General features: G+C 34.2%; 1 protein-coding gene across 1 annotated transcript; it reads left to right on the top strand.

Moving 5' to 3' along the window:
- Positions 1–2,752: 2,752 nt before the first annotated feature.
- On the top strand, positions 2,753–24,139 carry LOC139515648 (protein pellino-like). Its single transcript, XM_071305273.1, has 10 exons — positions 2,753–2,884; positions 5,260–5,374; positions 7,440–7,569; positions 10,994–11,095; positions 11,751–11,948; positions 14,664–14,849; positions 17,917–18,015; positions 18,413–18,622; positions 21,097–21,212; positions 22,142–24,139. Exons 1-10 carry the CDS (start codon positions 2,878–2,880, stop codon positions 22,263–22,265), a joined length of 1,287 nt encoding a protein of 428 aa, XP_071161374.1. The 5' UTR covers positions 2,753–2,877; the 3' UTR covers positions 22,266–24,139.
- Positions 24,140–24,939: the final 800 nt, after the last annotated feature.

Below are 24,939 nucleotides of genomic sequence, written 5' to 3'. Positions count from 1 at the left end.
CAATGTCATTGCTGAAGACCCCATGGGTCTAGGACTTTGGTTATATAGTAAAAGCTGATTTTGTCTCTTCAGAAACCTAAAACAGGGGTTATGCCCCTTACAAACAGGTCAAATCTCTTCGGTCAAAATGTAACAAAGTTGCGCCATAATGACCCAAACATTTTCCACTATTTAAAACTTCTGTAAGTTTAATGGGTGCTGAGATTATCCGGTAACAAGGTGTTAGGTCAAAGGTCAAGTTCAACATACACATTTGACCTTGAGGTATTTTTTAAAGTCACATGAATTGATGATGAATGGTGAAGATCCTAGGTGTCTACGACTTACTTTTTCTGAGTTTGGGTGGCCAACCGACACCGGTTAATTTTAATAGGGGCATAACCCTACCAATGAGTCGTTGAATCCTTTCGATCCAAATGTAACGAAGAACCGGGGTCTGGTCCTGAACAAATTTCACCCTTTGTTTTTTTTCTACCTTTTACAGTTACGGTGTTGGAACGGTAACAAGGTTTTTGGGTTTCGGAGGGATTACTCCAAACCGACAAAATATTTCGACTCACAGGGTGAGTTCAGATAGGTATTCATGACACAGATACAAAGTGTGAACATGAAAGCGACACGTCTTACGGTTAAGGCTGCTAACTTCGCCAAAGTTTGGCAGAAAAATAATAATAAACAGAAGAAATACAGTAAGGTCTTTCCCTTTTGAAAAAGGAAAGACCTTAAAAATACACTTGTATAAGTATCCTATCCTACAAATTTACTTATATAAGTGTATTAATATTACCCCTGACTGACTTAACAAGTTAACAACAAAATTATTTTCATTTAACTTACTGTGTACAAAATGGTATATATTATATTTATTGTATTTGGCAGCTTTTTGTTCAAGGTTATTGGTTTTTTTTTTAATTGTTTTTGCATAGATCTAACAGTGAATGATGTATACTACTGTGGCCTTTATTTATATACCTGTATGACTATTTCAATAGTTTATTTTACAATGTTATGTCAAATACTGTATGTTGTATCAATCATATATGTTATGTGTTTATGCCCCCCTGGGGACCTAATTTGGAAAATAAAATTTATCTTATCTTATCTTATCTTATATCCACCCCTTATTGTATTGATTTTGTATAAATTTACATTGTATCATAGATCAAATTTATTCGTTCAGTGTTTGTTCACTTGTGTTAAGATGTCTTTTGATTGAGTTAAGCTATTTCAATTGATATTTTATAGTGTGTCTTTCTATGTTGTTATGTTACACTATATAATAAGGGTGAAAGTTGGTACATGTAAATGTACCTAATTACAATAAAACATTTAAACCCGCTGAATTTGTTTGCACCTGTCTTATGTCAGGAATCTGATGTTCAGTACATGAAGTTGTCCTTTGATGATGTGCAATGATGTGGTTCTTGTTTCTCTTTTTTTATATAGATTAGAACCTTGGTTTTCACATTTGGTTTTACACTAGTCCTTTTTAGGGCCCAGATAGCTTGCTGTTCAGTGTGAGCCAAGGCTCTGTGTTGAAGGTTTACATGAACTTCTAAATGAACTTTGCTCATTGTCGAAGGCTGTATGATTACCTATACTTTGTAGTTGTTATTTTCTGTGTTATTTTGGTCTCTTGTTGAGAGTTGTCTCATTGGCAATCATACCACATGTTCTTTTTTATATTTATTGAACCAATTATTTGCTAATAATATGAATACAAATCTATTAAAAGTTTTTAATGAATTAGAAAAAACAGAAACTAATAAACTAACATTGTTTACACACATGCATGTAAAATATTGTTTAAACTCAAAACTAAAAGTTAAAGTAGTTTTGTATAAATATTCAAGGTACACAATGTATATATTTACGATATTACAATTCATGTACATAAATGAATTTCTATATTATTTTAACAAAAAAGTTCCTGTCAGTTAAATATTCTTTGACAACATGGACAATGTGTGAGGTACATGTCATTGCTCTGTCTTCTTAAAATATTTAGTTGTGTCCCAATTAATGATAGTACTTAGTGAAATGTCCATCTTCACTGCATTAGTGCGATGTAAACGAAAACTTGATCATGTTGATAAAAACTTCCTACATAATTTTTAAAAATGTAAGTGTTGTCCCTGTCTAAATGGATTATTTTAAAGAAATGTGTCGAATCAATTGATTGTCGAATACTGTACCACACTATCTTTAACAAAGGTATTCCCATGGTTGGTAGCTAGGTCTGTTTTGAGTATGAACGAAAATGTTAGCATAAATAAAAATTATCACTGAGGTACAACATGTATTATTTGTGGAAAGTCCAAGTGTTCCGTTTGTCTATTTTCACATCTGATCTACTTTTTTCGCAAACAATGTAATTTGTTTTTTAAGTTCCTTTGACACTTCTTCCTTTGTGGCCTTTGGATGCTCCTTAACCCATTTCGCAATCTTAGCTATGGTTTCATTTCTCATTGCATCCATCTCATTTTCTCCTGTAAGACGTTGATAAAGTTCGTACACGATTCTTGCACTTGTAACTTTTTTCATTAGATCATCTTCGCCTTTCTCGACCCACAGTAAAGTGGCGAATTCTTGAATGAGATCAGCATTTCCAAGTCTCCAAGACTCGTCAGGGTTGATCATTCCTTTAATCAGGTCCATTTTGTTTGTTTACGGAAATAGTCTGTTCCCTAGATAAACGCATGGAGAGTTCACGGACAAGCGAATTTGGAACCAGTCAAATCAAAACCACGCCATCTACCGTATTTGAGTGCTTCCGGTTGAGGAAACAACAACAAGCGAAGATGGCACTATCACAAAATTAAACAGTTCTATGAGAGGAAATGGAAAATAACAAATTACAAACTGGCTTGTAAAATAATGAATGGTAGATGTGAACACAACTGTTACCATAGTCTCAATCAAAATCTATAACCACCTGAAAATATTGAACAAAAGTTAAATTTTACACAAAAGACACTGCACATCAACATGAGGTTATCAAGGATCAAAAATCAAAAGTTACTTAATATCATAACGCAACAATTCGATTACAAGACACAAATAGAAATACATTTTACGTGCCATAATTAATATGAGGCAGGCATTAGGGGGTGGGGGTTCTGATCCCTGATCCGCTTACTGTTTTGTCAGATACAGTACGGTAGGGACTTATTTTTATGGATGTCTTAATCCGTCTAGATGTCAGACTGGTCAGACAGTTGTCCCAGTGTAATAAACACCTGCTGTGCAATATCCAAGTGGAAGGTCGTAAATCAATCTGTACGACACAGTACCAGCTTGATTAGAATTAAATTTTACCTGTACAGATATATTAGTATTTATGGAGGATAGATAAATGTAAAATATTGTTTTGTATTCAAAGAGAAAGAATTAAAATTAAATATAAGAAATAAAATTAAATATAGGAATAAAAATAAAAATTAAATATAATTTTTTTTTTTATAATTTGAAAATGAAATAAAGACGATTTTTAACAATATATTGTGTTGCCAATTATTTCAATAGTTTTGTGCCAATAAACTATTTTGTATTTGTATTTGTAAACCGTAAATATTTCATCTAATTCAAAATAATAAGCCTAATAACAACCAAGACTGTTTTCAATAGAAGTTTAAATCAAATTGTTGAGACTTCAATCCCGTAAATTATACGAGTTTTCGTGGATGGTTATATTATTTCCCGCTTTTAACGTCCTGTTCCTTTATATGTTATTGTAAGAAACTCAATTTTAAGTATAAGGCCAACATATTGTATTTATAAAATATGTATCTAGGCATTGTGAATTAAGTTATTTTCCTTTTGGTACAACTTTCCCTGTCGGAGCCTCTACATCTATTCACACCTGTCAATCATTTCTCGCAAGTGAAACATTTTGGTCAGACAGATCACTCGTGCTTTCTATTTTGACATATTTCCCGTTAATCTCTTTGAAAGTCAAACAATTGGTTTCCTTTAATACAATATTCATTTTGAATTTTTGTTTCACAATATGTCCCTTAGAATGTTAAATATTTCTTATATTGTATCATACAGTTTATGCGCTTTTAAATTTCACCCTGCTAAGACGAACAATTTTCTTTGTAAGGGTTATCTCCTTATTCACTGTTTATCAAATGTGTGCATCGATATCTCCTTCGTAACAAAAAAAGATATCAACAAAAATCTTTTAACAAATTGTTCGTTACACCCTCAGGAATTTTTGACTAATTATTCAGTGAGATTTTATAGGAGTCATCTTCCTTTACCAAATAAATTTGTCTGCAGGGTTCTCGCTAAGGAATTTTTGAAGGCGAGTCCCGGGACTCATCATGAGTCCAGACAGATTTTGATGAGTCCAGGACTCATGGACTCGCCTTAGTGAGAACCCTGTGTCTGTATGTTTTTTAAACTCATAAACCGTAAACCATATAACCCTGGAGTCTTTTTTAGTTGAGACCCCTAGGTCCTAACTTAGAAAATGAGGTCTTGGTCAAAGGTCAAATTATAAATTGTGACTTTTGCTTGTTTTTGCATTTTTTCTGACCCTTTGAAAGATATATAAAATATCAAGTGCAACATGTTTGCTTTATTGTAATGAGGATATATGTTACATTAATTTTTTGGTCTGAAACAATTTAATAGCATGGGCCATCTCATAGTTCTAAGTTAGTGCCCCTTAAATTTTTTTATATAAGGTTATTTGAATATAACTTTAACTTGGCTCATTATAAAGCCATATGACCTTTTACAAAAGGTAAGGTGACATATGACCTTGAAAAATGACAACCGGAAGTGACCTTAAGAAAAAGGGGGAGTAGCTATTTTGGCACTTTTTTCATATAAAAGTATTTGGAATCCATATCTTTTGTAATATAGACACATACACTTATCACTTAAGACTAGAAATGACTTTCGATAAACCGAAAGTGACCAATTTTCTCCCGTTCTACATACAAAAGTATATAGAAACTATTTAGTTTTGGAATCAGTGTGAAAGAAGCTATCATATTAGACCTGTAAGTGAAATTTACTTCACCGGAAGAAACACATTATCTCCCTTCATTCAAAAATAGATGGAAACCTTTTATATATCCTATCGATATCTGCAGTATAACATGGTATGAGGAAACTTATAATTGGATGCCAATTTTAACATTGAGTAAACCTAACTAGATTCTTTTTATTAACTTTGACGTGGAGAGACCTTCAATTGTTCTCTGAACAATTAGTTTTTAATTTTTCCATTTATTTTTATTTCAGCTGCCATTGCTGATATATCAAGTGAAAAACTGGTTCACACAGGAACACCTTTACAAAGTTCTCCTTCAAGAGCCTCTAGATCTTACACCAAGTATGGAGAGCTAGTTGTCTTAGGGTAAGGTTCACACATATACACCTTTACAAAGTTCCCCTTCTAGAGCCCCTAGATCTGGCACCAGATATAGAGAGCTACAAAAATGTAGTAAGGGTAAGGTTATCACACACAGGAACACCTTTACAAAGTTCTCCTTCAGGGGCCCCTAGATCCTATACCAAGTATGGAGAGCTAGTTGTCTTATAAGGGTAAGGTTTATACAGGAACACCTTTTACAAAGTTCCCCTTCTAGAGCCCCTAGACCTTACACCAAATATGGAGAGTTAGTTGTATGTCTTAGGGTAAGGTTCACATAGGAATACCTTTACAAAGTTCCCCTTCTAGAGCCCCTAGACTTTACACCAAATATGGAGAGCTAGTTGTCTTAGGGTAAAGTTCACACAGGAACACCTTTACAAAGTTTCCCTTCTCGAACCCCTAGACTTTACACCAAATATGGAGAGCTAGTTGTCTTAGGGTAAAGTTCACACAGGAACACCTTTACAAAATACCCCTTCTAGAACCCGTAGACTTTACACCAAATATGGAGAGCTAGTTGTCTTAGGGTAAAGTTCACACAGGAACACCTTTACAAAGTTCCCCTTCTAGAGCCCCTTGACTTTACACTAAATATGGAGAGCTAGTTGTCTTAGGGTAAAGTTCACACAGGAACACCTTTACAAAGTTCCCCTTCTAGAGCCCCTAGATTTTACACCAAATATGGAGAGCTAGTTGTCTTAGGGTAAAGTTCACACAGGAACAACTTTACAAAATACCCCTTCTAGAGCCCCTTGACTTTACACTAAATATGGAGAGCTAGTTGTCTTAGGGTAAAGTTCACACAGGAACACCTTTACAAAATACCCCTTCTAGAGCCCCTAGATTTTACACCAAATATGGAGAGCTAGTTGTCTTTGGGTAAAGTTCACACAGGAATACCTTTACAAAGTTCCCCTTCTAGAGCCCCTAGATTTTACACCAAATATTGAGAGCTAGTTGTCTTAGGGTAAAGTTCACACAGGAACACCTTTACAAAGTTACCCTTCAACAAGAGCCCTTAGATCTTACACCAAGTATGGAGAGCTAGTTGTTTTAGGGTAAGGTTTTTTTTATTGAAGGAATGACTGTAATATTTTTTCTGTCTATGAAGAAATAACATAAAAAATTTGGTGAACACTGAATAACGCGAGTAGCGGGTTATTTAACAGTGTGCACCACATTTTTTATGTTATTTCGAATAGACAGAAAAAATATTACAGTCATTTCTTATAATTTAATTCTAAATTCCATTTTAAACCGTAGATAACCATGAAAAAACGTTGATGACGTCACGGTCACATGACTAAAGTATGTCTATGGGCTCATAACAAAATAACGTCAGCCAATTGGAAGACGCGTTACATCCAAAATTAAATTATTAACAAATAGATCATTTACATTGTAAGTACATGTGAAGTTTTCAGGTATAAGGTACATATGCACCCAATGCACCTTTACACCCAACTATTATTCAAATAACCAAAACATAATTAAAATTCATTCAACTCAAAAAATGTTGTCAGAACATGGAGAATGTCACTTAATTTCAAATTTGCAAAACAATGAAAACAACATACATGTATGTACTGCAATACATCAGCTGCAACTTTATTGCAAAATCATTTTACACAAAACCAATAAAAAAGCTGAAAATGTGACAGATGCGAAAGTGTAAGGATGCACACATTTTTTGGGGCAAACAAACTTAGATTCAAGTTTTCATTTGTTTGTTCAACTAGTTAGACAAATACCCGATTTTAGTGTTCCAAACTTAGCTGCATTTTTTTTTAATTTCATCATCACAGCACCACAGAACAATAGTTGCAATTTGTAATTGATGAAAGGTATTGGTAAATTGAAAAATTGCTATGGACTCATTAAAATGATGATTGTATTTTGTAATAAAAATCATTAACATTTTCTATGTAAAAAAACCCAGCTGTAAATCGCTATATCACCTGTGGAATATATATGAATTACATTAATCAGTAAAGTTTGGATTGTTTAAATAAGATGTGTTATATTTGTTTTAAATTTTTTGTTTTAGTTACAATGGACACTTACCCAGCGGTGACAAAGGAAGAAGAAAGAGTAAATTTATCTTACATAAAAAACAGACAGGAAATGGTGTCAAACCATTCCGGAAACATATTGTTAAAAACCCGCATTCCGCTAAGGTAACTAAAGTACACACTTACAAGAGATAGGAAATGGAGTCAAACCATTCTGTAAACATATTGTTAAAAATCCGCATTCCGCTAAGGTAATTAGAGTACACACAATGTGTAAACAGATCACCCAAGCTTATGCATGTTGTGCTTAGTGAAATAATCACTCTGGTTGACATGCCTCAGGTAAAATGAGGAAGGATAGCACCTTTATCAGGATTCCTGGATCTGCTGTTTTTAAGGATTTTGGGATGCCATGATTTAAATTTATTTAAATTCAGTACCTCAGGATTTCATGTTTATAAGCCCAGGATTTTGGGATCAGGACCCCTCCTATCCCCCCTCTAAAATGTATTGATCAGGGTTCTCATTAAGATTTTTTGAAGGTCAATCAAGGGACTCATTATTTTTTGATGTGGTGAGTCCAACAGTGAGAAGATTTTTATGTCCATGACCTGATAGAGCAATTAAATGACATTGAATTCAGATTACTTTTATTAAGTTTTTGCTAAAATAATGATATGTGTGTTCAGTTCATACAAAATATTTCTATCTTGATGTATCTTTGAACTTACCAGTTTTGAAAATGATGAGTTCAGGACTCATGGACTCACCTTGAAGTGAAAACCCTGTTAATGACACACAGAGTCAGAGAATATATATTTGAACTTACCAGTTTTGAAAATGATGAGTCCAGGAATCATGGACTCACCTAAGTGAGAACCCTGTTAATGACACACAGAGTCAAAGAATATATATTTGAACTTACCAGTTTTGAAAATGATGAGTCCAGAACTCATGGACTCATCTAAGTCAGAACCCTGTTAATGACACACAGAGTCAAAGAATATATATTTGAACTTACCAGTTTTGAAAATGATGAGCCCAGGACTCATGGACTCACCTAAGTGAGAACCCTGTTAATGACACACAGAGTCAGAGCATATATATTTGAACTTACCAGTTTTGAAAATGATGAGCCCAGGACTCATGGACTCACCTAAGTGAGAACCCTGTTAATGACACACAGAGTCAGAGCATATATATTTGAACTTACCAGTTTTGAAAATGATGAGCCCAGAACTCATGGACTCACCTTGAAGTGAAAACCCTGTTGATGACACACAGAGTCAGAGCATATATATTTGAACTTACCAGTTTTGAAAATGATGAGCCCAGGACTCATGGACTCACCTTGAAGTGAAAACCCTGTTAATGACACACAGAGTCAGAGAATATATATTTGAACTTACCAGTTTTGAAAATGATGAGTCCAGAACTCATGGACTCACCTAAGTGAGAACTCTGTTAATGACACACAGAGTCAGAGAATATATATTTGAACTTACCAGATTTTTAAAATGATGAGTCCAGAACTCATGGACTCATCTAAGTCAGAACTCTGTTAATGACACACAGAGTCAGAGAATATATATTTGAACTTGCCAGTTTTGAAAATGATGAGTCCAGAACTCATGGACTCACCTAAGTGAGAAACCTGTTAATGACACACAGAGTCAGAGCATATATATTTGAACTTACCAGTTTTGAAAATGATGAGTCCAGGACTCATGGACTCACCTTGAAGTGAGAACCCTGTTAATGACACACAGAGTCAGAGCATATAATCTTTGAACTCAACAGTTTTGAAAATGATGAGTCCAGGACTCATGGACTCACCTAAGTGAGAACCCTGTTAACTACACACAGAGCCAGAGTAAATCACAAGCTTATGCCAGTATTTATCTTGAAAAAAACTTTAGACTATCTTCAGAAAATTTTAGGATGGTTTTATTATTGTGAAAATTGCAACTGAATATTTGTCGCAAAAATATTCACTCTTAAGGCCATGAAAAAGAATAGGTTTGTTTGCCCAAACCCTACCTACCCAGAAAAAAGCTGCCTACTCAAATTCTTTTAATGTTCTGATTTGAAGAAGTTTTCTTTTAATCAGATAGGCATGAAGACTTATAAACATCGGATACTTCAATTTCTTAAAAAAAAAAGAAAAAAAAGAAAATGCCTACCTACCTACCCACTGTCTCAACCTTGGGTAGAGTTTGGGCAAACCAAAATATTTTTAATTGTGGCCTAAAATTGTTAAAAATGTTCAAGCATAATTTGTGGACTAAATTTCCTGAAAATGTATTCATTTAGATCGCGTTTTGGTACTTTATAATCTTACAGTACGTACTAGGTGTGTATGTATATATATATATATATATATAAAGATTAATAATAAATTCAACAAATTTTATTTTCATATTCATTTGTATACCTGATATAACTTACATGACTTTAATAACTGAAGAAAAAACATTTTATAAGTAATTTCATTTTACTAGCTTCATCATGTTTATAATCAAATGAAATTCTGGTAAGACCATATATATAAGACAGCAATAAAACCACATATTAAATAATCAAATAACATCTAGAGGGCAGCATACAGTTTTCAAACTAAAAGTAGATGTCTTTATACACTTCATCTTCTTTTAGTATATCAGCTAAACATACCTACCAACTGTCACTATTTGCGGGGGATTTCCCCCATGGAGGCTCCCAAATTGAAATTTTGAAAGAGCAATTTTGTCCACAATTATAAACAAACAATTAATTTTACAATGACTGTAGGCTTAAAAAAGTATGAAGAAGCCAAAACACAACATTAAAATGTATTTGAAGGCCCCCTTGAAGGATTTTTAGGATTATGACAGCCATCTTGCACGCAAAACCCCTATGGCAATGTATGGGGATTCCGAAAAGTTGGCAGGTGTAAATATTGTTGCCAATCTTTAATTTAAAACAATATCTTTGGTTTCTGGATATTAAATAATGACTAAACAACTTTTAAAAGTATCAAAGATTATTATTATCAATAATAATAAATACAGGTAAATGAAATACAATATGTTAAAACGTTTGAATGTGTTTTTTGTGTATGCGTTATTACCTCTTGGATTCTTTTTAGCTCGGTTCAAATTCGTTTCGTTATCAGAAAAGTCCGGTTTTTATAGTTCTTAGCACGCCTTATCCTTGCGTGTAAGAATATAGTCCGTTGCCGGTCAAGATTAAATCATGTAAATAACTGTCAGTACGTACATACATATGAATTACAAAGAAAGCAAGCATAATTTCGTACGTCTCGACACCGATTCAACGATATAAAGCATGTAAATACAAGAAACTAAAGAAATGTAGGATTCATAACAAGCTAGAAAACAAAGATGTTATTCGAACTCCACATGTTGGCGGAATTTCGTAACGTTAAATCGGCAACTGTTAAATTTGCCGGGAACGACGTTATGTTTACAAAAAGGTACTGCCGCGATATTTAACGTTCACAACAGCAGGTAAGACTGTACATTAAAATCAATTGGTTATTAACATACTAAACAACATTAATCATGTTCATATTTTTTCCCCATTTAAGGCAGTACAAGATCTACATCAACACTCTGTGACATACACCTTGTCTAGAAACCAGGCTGTGATAGTGGAATACAAACATGATGCTGACACAGATATGTTTCAGGTCAGTTGACTGTTTGTTTCTATAATTTTTATGCTATTTTTCACATATTTCTCCTCACTAAATGCACTAGCTATATAGTGATATATAGATCTGTTCTTGTCAAATGATTGGTCAAAATTTAATCGTGACGTCAATTTTTTTTGGAATCTTTTGAATTTTCCTATTGTGACGTCATGAAAAAGGTGACCAAGTCTGATGATGTCCATATAAAGAACACAACTTTTTACAAATATTTAAAACGGAAGGATAAAAATTATTTCTCCACTCCCAACAGTTAAATTTTAATTATTGAAAAAGTTTGCCAAGCCGCACGCTATAAATATTGAAATTTGTCTGGAGTAAAGAAATATCATAACATACTTGTTGCATTGATGTAATCTATATTTCTAGACTTATTAACTAATTATTTACTTTCTTTTTACAACAGATTCACAAATTTGTAATTAAATGTTAATCACAAAAAATATACTTTTAAAAAAATAAAAACAAACAAATGTTGTTTTTTTTTAAGTTGTAATTGAATGGATCTTGTTGTAATTTTCTTGTAATCTTCCCAAAACAGAAATGCATTTTCTTTCTTTAGAATCAAAGGATAATCACATTGAATAAAAGTATGTAATGTTTTGGTACCTTTATTGATATATTTCTATTGCAGATTGGAAGATCATCAGAAACACCAATTGATTTTGTTGTCATGGATACCATTCCTGGAAATGAGAGGCTGGCTACAGATAATATAACACAGAGTACAATATCACGGTTTTCATGTAGAATTGTAGTTGATAGAGATCCACCATGCACTGCTAGAATCTATGCTGCAGGGTTTGATTCTGGCAACAATATTTTCTTAGGGGTAGGTACACATCTGAAATCATAGTTGGTTGAGAACTTAACAAAAAAAGGTGTTACGAGCGTGATATTATAAATAATACAGATTTCACCACTGCAACAAGTGTGTATCAATATTTCTCTACTTGAGTCTGTTAAATTTTAAAATTAAAGCCTAAGCCACTGAACATAGAAAGTGATAGAGCAAGTGGGGCATCCTTGTACTATGGACACATTCTTGTTATCCTTCCTTTTCAAAGAGTTGCAGAAAGTTGTGTTCTTTACCTGCAGGGAGTCCCCTGTGTCAATTATTTTTTTCACCACCTCTTTCGCCAAAACAATATTTTTTTCACCACTTTGTTATTTTTTTGGCCAAGTAACATTATATATTTATCTTTTACTTTTTTCTCCCCCTAAATAAGATGAGTTTGCCACATCGTTGTCTATGATTGTTCTGTAAAACTTATCTTAGAGTCTACATTGTAATGAATAAACACTTTTAAACATTTACTATTAAAAAGACCGATTTTTTTTAAAAGGGTGAAAATTCATTATACATGTATTTTGAACAACTTTTCTAATAGAGGGGACCACTTACTTTTGATAATAAAGAAGATATCAGTCCCATAATATAACAAAATTCTTGGACAAAATTTGACCACAAAATACAAAGAACGATATACAGTTCTTTTGGAAAGTTTCTTCAAAAGAAAAATAGGTACCCTTTTGGTCTATGATTATGAAGTGGTTTTTACAACAAAACAAAATCTTTTATCACCCAGAATTGATCCCTCATTTAAGGTATAGGTATGCATTGAAGGGTTACTCCCTTTCGAGGGGTTGTTCCAAATCTTTTGCAAAGATTTCTTCATTACGACAGTTTTCTAGACCATTGTAAATGAAAAAGTTGAGACGTAAAACTATGCTTGAAACATGTCGTGTCACACAAAAGACTTTAAAGTAATCTTTAAAATCAATTATCTATATCAAAGTCAAAGGATCAAGTTTTAAATCAGAGATTTTTCTTGCTTCTAATTTTTTTCGTCATAACAACAGTTTTCGTATCTGGACTATCATTAAAAGAAGGAGAGCAGACTTCATAAGTTTGCTTCGAACACGTGCGTCGCAAAGTAGTTAATAAATGATCTTTTGTGACATGTGTCAGACACCATTTAACCAAACCCTTTTGTTAAACAATACAATCAACACCTTTATTAATTAGTCCTTTTTTGTTGATACATTGTATCACGAAATGCAATCAGCTGATAATTGATTTTCGGTCAAAATCTTGTCTGATAAGATAAAATCCGAGAAACCCGAAAAATGTAAATAAACAAAATGGCTAAAAATAAATCGTATAATATATTTCTTTCGCCAAATTCTTTCGCCAATGATGAATTTTAATCGCCACAATTATTATTTTTTCACAAATTGGGAAAATGGCGATCGCCAGCAGAAATAGAAAATTAATTATTTCGATTTTTGATAAATTCAAAATACAGTGAAACCTGGGTAAACCGAACCCTGATAAAACCGAATTTCAGTTTAAGCCGAATAATTTTCAAAGTCCCACAAAATTTCCCTATCAATTACTGTTAATCTAACCTGAGAAAACCGAACCCTGTCAACACCGAATTCCGAACGCTTTTTGAAGGCTCGTTAGTAAATTTGTATGTAAAAATTACCTGTCAAAATCGATCAATACCAATCAAAACAATAAAATATTATTAATTATTTGCATGATTTAATTAAACAAACACAGGATGACAGAGTATTCCCGAAGGTATTTGAGGTTTAATGAACTTGTGAGTTGTTATTACAAACTAATTAGTATGTGTGTGTCCATGTATAAAGTGATTTTTTTGTAAAAAACGTTAAACTGGTCAGCTACCCCCATCGCCGATAATGACAAGAAAGGAACTTTCCCTCAGATCAATTAAATGCACCTTACTCAAATAATTACGGCCACAAAATCGAAACTACCATTCTGTAGCTAAACTGTTGAATTAAATAATAGTTTTAAAGCCTTTCACCGGATTAAAAAGTCGTGCAACACAACAAGGTCAATGGATTTCGATTGCTGGATTCCCTTTAGAGGCCCTATATATTTGATTCGAATGCTCCCAATGACTTCCGTTAGCTATTTAGCAACGATAAAGTCAGAGAATAAACTGGACCCCTGCTGTTGTTTCACTGTTATCGTGTGCCGAAGTATCAATCAGCGGGTGACCAGTTTAGTCGGGTAACTCGTGTGTTGAATGACGTTCCCGATTCGACTACGGAATCTTCATTTGACAGTGACTGTGAATCTGAATTGGTCAGTGAATTAACGGATGAGAAAATAATCATAAAAAGCAAAATCGCTCCACGTAGGACATCTCCCAACGACGAGCGTGATTGAAGAAGTGGCGTTTGATTTACAAACAAAAATGTAGCAAAACGTCTATCTTCATCTTCTTTTATTTTTACATTTACATCTAAATCAACCCAAAAATAAACTGTCGTCTGTTGTGTCACCTATTATCCCTTGTCAGTAAATGCCAAAATTATTTTGGTGTCCGTTTACCTCTACAATCCGAACACCTGTGAAAACCGAACAAAACGTAAAGTCCCGTGGGTGTTCGGTTTGGACAGGTTTCACTGTATATGTGTTTTATTTCTGACCAAAATTTATTTGCAATAATTTTGAATTTACTGTAATATTTTATGTACTCATGAAACCAATGTCAATTAATTATAGGAAAAGGCAGTAAAGTGGTACTTGGGAGAACAGATAGATGGTTTAACAACAAATGGTGTTTTTATAATGAAACCTCATGGTGGGTTTAATGCCACTGCCTCCCCTGGTGTGTGGAGAGAGATATCTGTAGGTGGTGCTGTGTATCCACTCAGAGAATCAAGATCAGCTCCTTTAAAGAGTAATCAGGTAAGAAATGAAGCCTCATGGTGGGTTTAATGCCACTGCCTCCCCTGGTGTGTGGAGAGAGATTTCTGTTGGTGGTGCTGTGTATCCACTCAGAGAATCAAGATCAGCTCCTTTAAAGAGCAATCAGGTAAGAAATGAAGCCTCATGGTGGGTTTAATGCCATTGCCTCCCCTGGTGTGTGGAGAGAGATATCTGTTGGTGGTGCTGTCTATCCACTCAGAGAATCAAGATCAGCTCCTTTAAAGAGTAATCAGGTAAGAAATGAAGCCTCATGGTTGGTTTAATGCCATTGCCTCCCCTGGTGTGTGGAGAGAGATATCTGTTGGTGGTGCTGTCTATCCACTCAGAGAATCAAGATCAGCTCCTTTAAAGAGTAATCAGGTAAGAAATGAAGCCTCATGGTGGGTTTAATGCCATTGCCTCCCCTGGTGTGTGGAGAGAGATATCTGTTGGTGGTACTGTCTATCCACTCAGAGAATCAAGATCAGCTCCTTTAAAGAGTAATCAGGTAAGAAATGAAGCCTCATGGTGGGTTTTATTGTCGAGCCTGCAACTTTTGTTGCAGAAAGCTCGACATAGGGATAGTGATCCGGCGGCGGCGGCGGCGTTAGCTAACTTCTTAAAAGCTTTATATTTTAGAAGGTGGAAGACCTGGATGCTTCATACTTTGTATATAGATGCCTCATGTTACGAAGTTTCCATCAGTCACATGTCCAATGTCCTTGACATCATTTTCATGGTTCAGTGACCACTTGAAAAAAAAGTTCAATTTTTTGTAATGTTGAATTCTCTCTTATTATAAGTAATAGGATAACTAGATTTGATATGTGCGTACCTTGCAAGGTTCTCATGTCTGTCAGACAGTTTTCACTTGACCTCGACCTCATTTCATGGATCAGTGAACAAGGTTAAGTTTTGGTGGTCAAGTCCATATCTCAGATACTATAAGCAATAGGGCTAGTATATTCAGTGTATGGAAGGACTGTAAGGTGTACATGTCCAACTGGCAGGTGTCATCTGACCTTGACCTCATTTTCATGGTTCAGTGGTCATAGTTAAATTTTTGTGTTTTGGTCTGTTTTTCTCATACTATATGCAATAGGTCTACTATATTTGTTGTATGGAACGATTGTAAGGTGTACATGTCTAGCGGGCAGATGTCATGTGACCTTGACCTCATTTTCATGGTTCAGTGGTCAAAGTTAAATTTTTGTGTTTTGGTCTGTTTTTCTCATACTATATGCAATAGGTCTACTATATTTGTTGTATGGAACGATTGTAAGGTGTACATGTCTAGCGGGCAGATGTCATGTGACCTTGACCTCATTTTCATGGTTCAGTGGTCATAGTTAAATTTTTGTGTTTTGGTCTGTTTTTCTCATACTATATGCAATAGGTCTACTATATTTGTTGTATGGAACGATTGTAAGGTGTACATGTCTAGCGGGCAGATGTCATGTGACCTTGACCACATTTTCATGGTTCAGTGGTCAAAGTTAAATTTTTGTGTTTTGGTCTGTTTTTCTCATACTATATGCAATAGGTCTACTATATTTGTTGTATGGAACTATTGTAAGGTGTACATGTCTAAGGGGCAGATGTCATGTGACCTTGACTCATTTTCATGGTTCAGTGGTCAAAGTTTTTATCTAATACTATATGCCATAGGTCAACTATATTTGGTGTATGGAAATATTTTATGATCTTTATGTCAGTCGCACAGGTTTTATTTGATCATGACCTCATTTTCACGGTTCATTGCACAGTGTTAAGTTTTTGTGTTTTGGTCTATTTTTCTTAAACTATATAAGTAATAAGTCAACTATATATGTTGTATAGAAGCATTGTTAGCTGTACATGTCTGCCTGGCATGGTTCATCTGACCTTGACCTCATTTTCAAGGTTCATTGGTCTATGTTTAGTTATCTTGGTTAATGTTAAGTTTATGTGACAGTTGTTATAAAGCTTAGCTTTATACTAAGGACTATCAACATAATATCAGTGATTAGTATAGAAGGCGAGACATTTCAGCGTGTGCACTCTTGTGTTGTGGAAGCATGATATACAATACTTTATTTTGTTGTAATTGGCAGTTGCAATGTTTATGTTTTATGCCCCTGCTGTAGTTGATGAGGGAACATTAAGTTTAACCCATGTCTGTACGTCCCCCAGTTGGTCTCCGTTCTCTAACTTAAGTTTACCTCATCCAAATGTTATTAAGGTGGTACCTAACAGTACAGGGAGATAACTCTGTAAAATCATCTAACCGTTTTAATAACGTTGTATTCTTAAGGAAGTTAATATTAAACTTCTCAATGATCAAAATTAGTGTTGTCAAACTGCTATCCATCCAACCAATTTTATCCTAGAAAGTGATTGGTTCAAGTTTTCTGAAATTTTACAGTTTTTTCAAAGGGTCAAAGTAAATATTTTGTCAAAATTTTATGAAAATTAAACGAGCCAAATTTATTTTAGTCAAGGTGTTGGGTACCACCTTAAACTTATACACAATGCTAATTACCAGGAAACACTGATCAACTTTGAATTTTGGTGGCGTGACTTTAATCGCTCTAGAGTTATACCCCTTTACAAATGGAAAATAAAATTGCTTATTTTTTTTTTGTTAACTAAAGTTTGCTTCAACCAAATGCCATGAAACTTATACACAATGCTAACTAACACAAAATACAGATCAAATTTTTGATTTTGATTGTGTCCCTTTAATCATTCCAGAGTTATGTTCATTTACAAATTGAAACCTTGCTGAAATTTTCATATCTGTTCTCTAACTTAAGTTTGCCTCAACCAAATGCTATGGAACTTATACACAATGCATATTACTGCAAAATCAAGTACACAAATGGATAGCATCAATTTTACCATTCTTCAGTTATATCTCTTTATAACTTTATATGTTATTTAAGCGGGGACATCATCTGTGTCCCATGGACACATTCCCCATTTATTTTGGTGGACAGTTGAATTCATGTTTTATCATAACTGTTTTTGTTTATAGATAAAGGAATAAGACAATGCATTATATGACTCTAATTATTTCTATTTATAGATTACAGAAGAAGATAATATATTATATGACGGTACTCTGATTGATCTTTGTGGAGCTACGTTGCTATGGAGATCTGCCATGGGATTAGTTGCATCTCCGGTTTGTATTTTAAGGACAATTTATCTTAAAAAGTATTTACAAGTCAGCAACAAAATAATTTAGACATTCGACAGTCATGTCTACCTATCTGATAAATCTGTATGTTAATAACAAATGCGGCAACTAGTTAAACAGATAAAATTATTTGTCTGGATTGTGATGAAAACCTGAATCACACTATCATTTTAACTTTAAGGTAAACGTTTCAAATGGTTTTATGCATTTTAAGTTGAATTCAAAGAAAAAAAAATTATCTATATATTTGGACAATGGTTGTTTTATTTCGTTGGACTCTTAAATTCATGGATAAAGTCATCCACCAAAACCACGAAAATTGGTACCCCACGAATAAAAGTACTTTCACAGTATATAAATTCACAATTTTATCCTTTTTTAGAGCGAACACGAGTTTGAAAACCTAGTGGAGACTATAAACGCTGGCCGTCCTCAGTGTCCTGTAGGTTTAATGACTCTTGTTTTACCAAGTAAAGGAACATTGGGTGCTGCAGATAAACAACCGTATGTTTATCTCAAATGTGGTCATGTTCACGGTCAACATGAATGGGGACAGAAAGATGATAGTAGGACCTGTCCTCTATGTCTAATGGTATGTATATGGTTTACTAATTGTAACAGATTTTTTTCCTTCATCTTGTTGTTAGTTATTTCTCACTTGTTATATTTTCCCTTTTTTGTCCCTGCTATGTTTAAGCAGGAAATAAACTTTAAGAATCTATATTTTTAATTCCCCACTTAAAAAAAGTGGGGGTATACTGTTTTACCTCTGTCTGTCTGTCAGTCCATCCTTCAGTCCTTCCCATGATTATTTTTGTTGCAACTTTATGAGGAACTACAATACAAGGATTTCTGAAATTTGGTTTGAGGGTTTATTTAAGTCAGTTATACCATGTGATTGGTTTCCAGATTTATCACTTAACAACTTCCTGTTAACTTAACACTTGTATCATTTTACATATACATAAATGACATGTACGATAGCCAATTTGAAATTTTTGGTCACATTATTCTCAGGAACTACAATACAAGAATTTCTGAAATGTGGTTTCAGGGTGTATATAAGTCAGCTATACCGTGTGATGCGTTTTCATCACTTCACACATTCCTGTTTACCGAAATATTTGAGCAGGGGTATCATCAGTGAGCAGTAGCTTGCAGTTTTTGGCAGGGGTATCATCAGTGAGCAGTAGTTTTTAGTTTTGGGCAAGGGTATCATCAGTGAGCAGTAGCTTACAGTTTTGGGCAGGGTTATCATCCAGTGAGCAGTAGCTTGCAGTTTTGGGCAAGGGTTATCATCAGTGAGCAGTAGCTTGCAGTTTTGGGCAAGGGTATCATCAGTGAGCAGTAAACTTGCAGTATTGGGCAGGGGTATCATCAGTGAGCAGTAAACTTGCAGTATTGGGCAGGGGTATCATCAGTGATCAATAGCTTGCAGTTTTGGGCAAGGGTATCATCAGTGAGCAGTAGCTTACAGTTTTGGGCAAGGGTATCATCAGTGAGCAGTAAACTTGCAGTATTGGGCAGGGATATCATCAGTGATAAATAGCTTGCAGTTTTGGGCAAGGGTATCATCAGTGAGCAGTAGCTTGCAGTTTTGGGCAAGGGTATCAGCAGTGAGCAGTAGCTTGCAGTTTTGAGCAAGGGTATCATCAGTGAGCAGTAGCTTTTAGTTTTGGGCAAGGGTATCATATGTGAGCAGTAGCTTGCAGTTTTGGGCAGGGGTATCATCATTGAGCAGTAGCTTTTAGTTTTCATCAGGAGTATCATCAGTTAGTAGTAGATTGCAGTTTTGGGCAAGGGTATCATCAGTGAGCAGTAGCTTGCAGTTTTGGGCAAGGGTATCATCAGTGAACAGTAGCTTGCAGTTTTGGGCAAGGGTATCATCAGTGAGCAGTAGCTTGCAGTTTTGGGCAAGAATATCATCAGTGAGCAGTAGCTTGCAGTTTTGGACAAGGATATCATCAGTGAGCAGTAGCTTGCAGTTTTTGGCAAGGGTATCCTCAGTGAGCAGTAGCTTGCAGTTTTTAGCAGGGATATCATCAGTGAGCAGTAGCTTGTAGTTTTGGGCAAGGGTATCATCAGTGAGCAGTAGCTTGTAGTTTTGGGCAAGAATATCATCAGTGAGCAGTAGCTTGCAGTTTTGGGCAAGAATATCATCAGTGAGCAGTAGCTTGCAGTTTTGGGCAAGGGTATCAGCAGTGAGCAGTAGCTTGCAGTTTTGAGCAAGGGTATCATCAGTGAGCAGTAGCTTTTAGTTTTGGGCAAGGGTATCATATGTGAGCAGTAGCTTGCAGTTTTGGGCAAGAATATCATCAGTGAGCAGTAGCTTGCAGTTTTCATCAGGGGTATCATCAGTTAGTAGTAGATTGCAGTTTTGGGCAAGGGTATCATCAGTGAGCAGTAGCTTGCAGTTTTGGGCAAGGGTATCATCAGTGAACAGTAGCTTGCAGTTTTGGGCAAGGGTATCATCAGTGAGCAGTAGCTTGCAGTTTTGGGCAAGAATATCATCAGTGAGCAGTAGCTTGCAGTTTTGGACAAGGATATCATCAGTGAGCAGTAGCTTGCAGTTTTTAGCAGGGGTATCATCAGTGAGCAGTAGCTTGCAGTTTTTTGCAAGGGTATCCTCAGTGAGCAGTAGCTTGCAGTTTTTAGCAGGGGTATCATCAGTGAGCAGTAGCTTGTAGTTTTGGGCAAGGGTATCATCAGTGAGTAGTAGCTTGTAGTTTTGGGCAAGAATATCATCAGTGAGCAGTAGCTTGCAGTTTTGGGCAAGAATATCATCAGTGAGCAGTAGCTTGCAGTTTTGGGCAAGAATATCATCAGTAAGCAGTAGCTTACAGTTTTGGGCAAGGGTATCAGCAGTGAGCAGTATCTTGCAGTTTTTGGCAAGAATATCATCAGTGAGCAGTAGCTTGCAGATTTTAGCAAGGGTATCCTCAGTGAGCAGTAGCTTGCAGTTTTGGGAAAGGGTATCATCAGAGAGCAGTAGCTTGTAGTTCATACATTTTTTTATGTAATTTCTGACTGGTCCAGATGTCATATAATCTATAATTTCTATTGTAGGATGGTCCATTTATAAAGTTAAAGATGGGATGTGAACTAAGTGTGTATGTAGATTCTGACCTTCCTACTCATTGCTATAATCCATGTGGTCACATGGCATCTAAAAACACAGCAAAGTAAGTAAATTGATTTATTAGATAATGGCAAAATTTGTTTTTTTTAAATATCTTTATTTGAGACACATTGCAGACATATATCATATATGAAGCTCAGTCTGTTAATAGCTTAAATAAATTTCGCTGGGCTTCTAAAATGTCGTATATGACATTTTATTGGCTAAAAATACTTTTTGACACCAATGGTCTTGTTGGGAGGTAATCTTTGGTATTACAAAATAGCATACAGTTAGACCAATCAACATTTGTGAAATAAGACATATTACAAAATTGCCAATGTCAGTTGTTTGTAAAGTTTGCTTCCAAAATGTTGTATGAAAACTGGAAAATCGTTGTAGAACGGCTTTGGGAAAAAAATAATTGTACATTTCTTTATTTCTGTGAAAATAATTTAAGTTCTTGGATAATCCAAAAATGTCAAAGTTTTTATTTCACTGCTATTTACAAAAATGTTCAAGTTCACATATGACATTTTGGAAGCATGCATTTTGCCAAAATTTTCAAAGCCTTTTTGTGTATTTTTTTTTCTTTCTTGAAAAATTTGTAATTTACAACATTTAAGAAGCCCAGGGACGATATGTAATCAGAAGCTTGGCAGTAATGAGTGAAAATAAAACATTACACAAAAATGTCACTCAAAAAAATGCATATACCTAGCCAAGGACAAGGTACGATAAGCCTACGTTTTGGCCCCCTTATTTTCTCATTTTTTAAAATATGTTTTTGAAAGCAACTTATCATGTTAAATATTGCCTGGGGTTTTAATTTTGTTTGGATGAACTTCAAAACCATTAATTTCAGCAACTGGGTGGGGTTAGGGGGATTAAACTTTGTTATTATTCAGATATTGTAATTTTTATTAACTTTGAAGGTGTTTCTTACAACTGATTGTTTTGTTTTTAATTTTATATTTTTTGTGTTTGTTTCAGATACTGGTCACAAGTTCCTGTCCCTCATGGTTGTCAAGGTTTCCAGACAGTTTGTCCATTCTGTGCGACACCATTATTAGATCCTCCATTTATTCAGTTGATATTCCAGGACAACATTGAATAATCTGACACCTCTCTATCTTCATTCCAATTGCTCTGTATAGGCAGGGATACAAAAAATCCTACATTGTTTTTCTTTACCAACAATTCTGAAATAGGAAACAGATTGTGATGGGAAAATTGATAATTTCCTACGTTAAACTTTGATAAAGATATCAAAGAATTAATGTTAATTTGTTTGCTCAAAATCAATGCAATTTTAAAACAGGAGGAAAATGAAACAAAAATATCCAATTTTATCCATTTCTTCAATATGGTTTTAGGTGACCTCAGCAGCAGAATGGTCTAAGAAGTTTATTTACTGGTTCAATATTCTGTCAACATTGAGGTTGTGAGTTTGAACCCTGCACACAGCAGGTCCTTTTTACTTCAATCTTTATTGACTAGTTTTTTTGCTGGAGGTTAAGGTTCTCTCCTGGCATTACAGCTTGTTCCATGAGTAAAGACTAACCACTATGACAGGCTCTTTCCACCAGTAAAGACTGACCACTATGACAGGCTCTTTCCACCAATAAAGACTGACCACCATGACAAAACCAATAGTGATGAAAGTGGTGTTAAAGACCAACAATCAATCAATTGATTTGAAGCTTTTGATGTAGCTGTCTCTTGCCCATTGAGATTCTTCCCGCCATTTTTATGTCAACCAATCTATTGTCTTTGTTCTTATTTTGTACACATTGTCAGAGATGTAATACATAACGTTGTGATTTTCATTCATATCTTATTGTAACTTATTTGTTATATAAATAAATGCCATATATATAACTACTAATTTTTGCACTTTCTAAGAAGGATGTTTTTCTTCAATCATGCAAGACAATTATTTATAATATAATGAAGTATAATGATATTTGTGAGAGAAAAAAAATTTGTGGTTTGTTAGAATAAGATATCCACATATGACATTGTGTTTTAAATTTTAAACTTGAACAAATCAAATTATTAAATTGAAATATTTCTTCGTTTGATAAACAAATTAAAAATCATGAACTCTTTAACAATCGATGAAATTTTAAGTATTGTCATAATAGTTGTGCTGTTTTATAATCAGTATAGTGCATAATATCATGGTTATATTTTTATATTGTTTGCCAGGGTAAACATGTACACATTGCTTTAAATAGTGTTTCATATTTTTGAAGTTCTTTTATTAAATCCATTAAATATAAATAAATAAATAAATAATGAATTTTGATCATTTATAGATATGAGAAAGTTAGTCAGCACAGATTGTCCAAAGTTCTACATTTGTGTGGATCAAAATCTGACTACAATATCCATGTCATCAAAATGGAAACAAATTGAATGAACAAATGCATAACATATTTATCTCTCTGTGTATACTATAACAATATCACCTTTAAAGTCATATGAAACGAGTGAGTGGTGAAAAATAGTGTTTATTCAATTCTTGAACCAATGGGGCATGTATATATCTTAAACTTAGTCCTCTATGCATGAATTTATCATTTTTTACGCAAATATATCGTTTAATCGTCAATTTTTTTTCTCTCTGTCTGTTATGATTTAACAAATATTGCTGCTCTTTAAATGCTGTGTTTTGAAGCCGAAGTTTACTGATTGTCACCTTATAGTAAACAACCAACAAAAAGCATGGGTATTGAGCACGTGTATAACATGTACAATCAGATAATTGTTTATTTTAATGACAGATCCATGTGTATTTCAACCACCGGATTTTTACAAGGAGGTTTACGCTCAGGTCACTGTGCATACGGAAATTATGTCAGTGAATTTCTTCCTGGAAGGAAGCAATTAAAAATAAGAAAACTTCTTCTAATTGTGGACAAATTAAAGAATTTTCCTCAGAAAAAAGTATATGTACATAAGTTGTATAATGAAAACTATCTATTTGGTTATAAAAAACATATGCATAATTTTTTTTTAATTTGAGGTTTCTTATGACTTCGATGTGAGGAATTCATGTTATGAATATCAAGTGTGACCCAAAGTGATGGAAAGGTTTCAAAGATTAATAGTTTCTTGTAGCAGAAGAGTTTACAATACATATTGGCATTTATCATTTTTATCTCACAATTTAGATTTGAAAAATTAAAAAATACCCTCAAAGTCACACCATGTCGTAAACTAATAACATTTATTTGTACAATTTCATATAGTACGGAATGGTTAGATAACCATATGTCAGTATTAGAAAATACATTCTAAGCTGAAAGCAATAGATAGCATTTAAGCTAAAAGTCGTCACATTTAAAGACATTTATCTGTCTCAGATAAGAATTTCTGATGCATAATACAGTGACAAGTATTCATTATAATAAACATGTACCATATTAATTCATTAAAATTTCTAATGATTTAGGTAGATAATGAACAACTTTCTCTGCAATAGTATTTGAATGTGATTTAACACATCTGAATGAATGAGTGTTAGTCTTAGCATTAGTACGCCTAGTGAAGAATGAACATCTTAACAATTGTACACCATGTGAACATTGTTAGTCTTGGCATTATATTTCATGGAAAGTGTTAGTCCCGAAACTTGTACACACCTTAAAAATGTTAATTTTGAAACTTATACATCCGTTGACTAATGCTTGTATTGAAACTTGTACATCCTGCAACATTGTTTTGACCCTAGTGCACCATGTGAAACTGACAGCAGAAATCACATGCGAGACACAGGGTTCTAT

Source organism: Mytilus edulis, chromosome 3, assembly GCF_963676685.1.
Source record: "Mytilus edulis chromosome 3, xbMytEdul2.2, whole genome shotgun sequence".
NCBI lineage: Eukaryota > Metazoa > Mollusca > Bivalvia > Mytilida > Mytilidae > Mytilus > Mytilus edulis.
The sequence above is the reverse complement of the archived record's forward strand: the minus strand, read 5'-3'. Positions and strand labels throughout refer to the sequence as shown.

What these genes read in the sequence shown, in the direction of transcription:
- LOC139515648 (XM_071305273.1), top strand. An exon ending in CTGACACAGATATGTTTCAG is followed by an intron (nt 11,096 to 11,750) that starts GTCAGTTGACTG and finishes TTTCTATTGCAG; the next exon opens with ATTGGAAGATCATCAGAAAC. An exon ending in GCATCTAAAAACACAGCAAA is followed by an intron (nt 21,213 to 22,141) that starts GTAAGTAAATTG and finishes TGTTTGTTTCAG; the next exon opens with ATACTGGTCACAAGTTCCTG.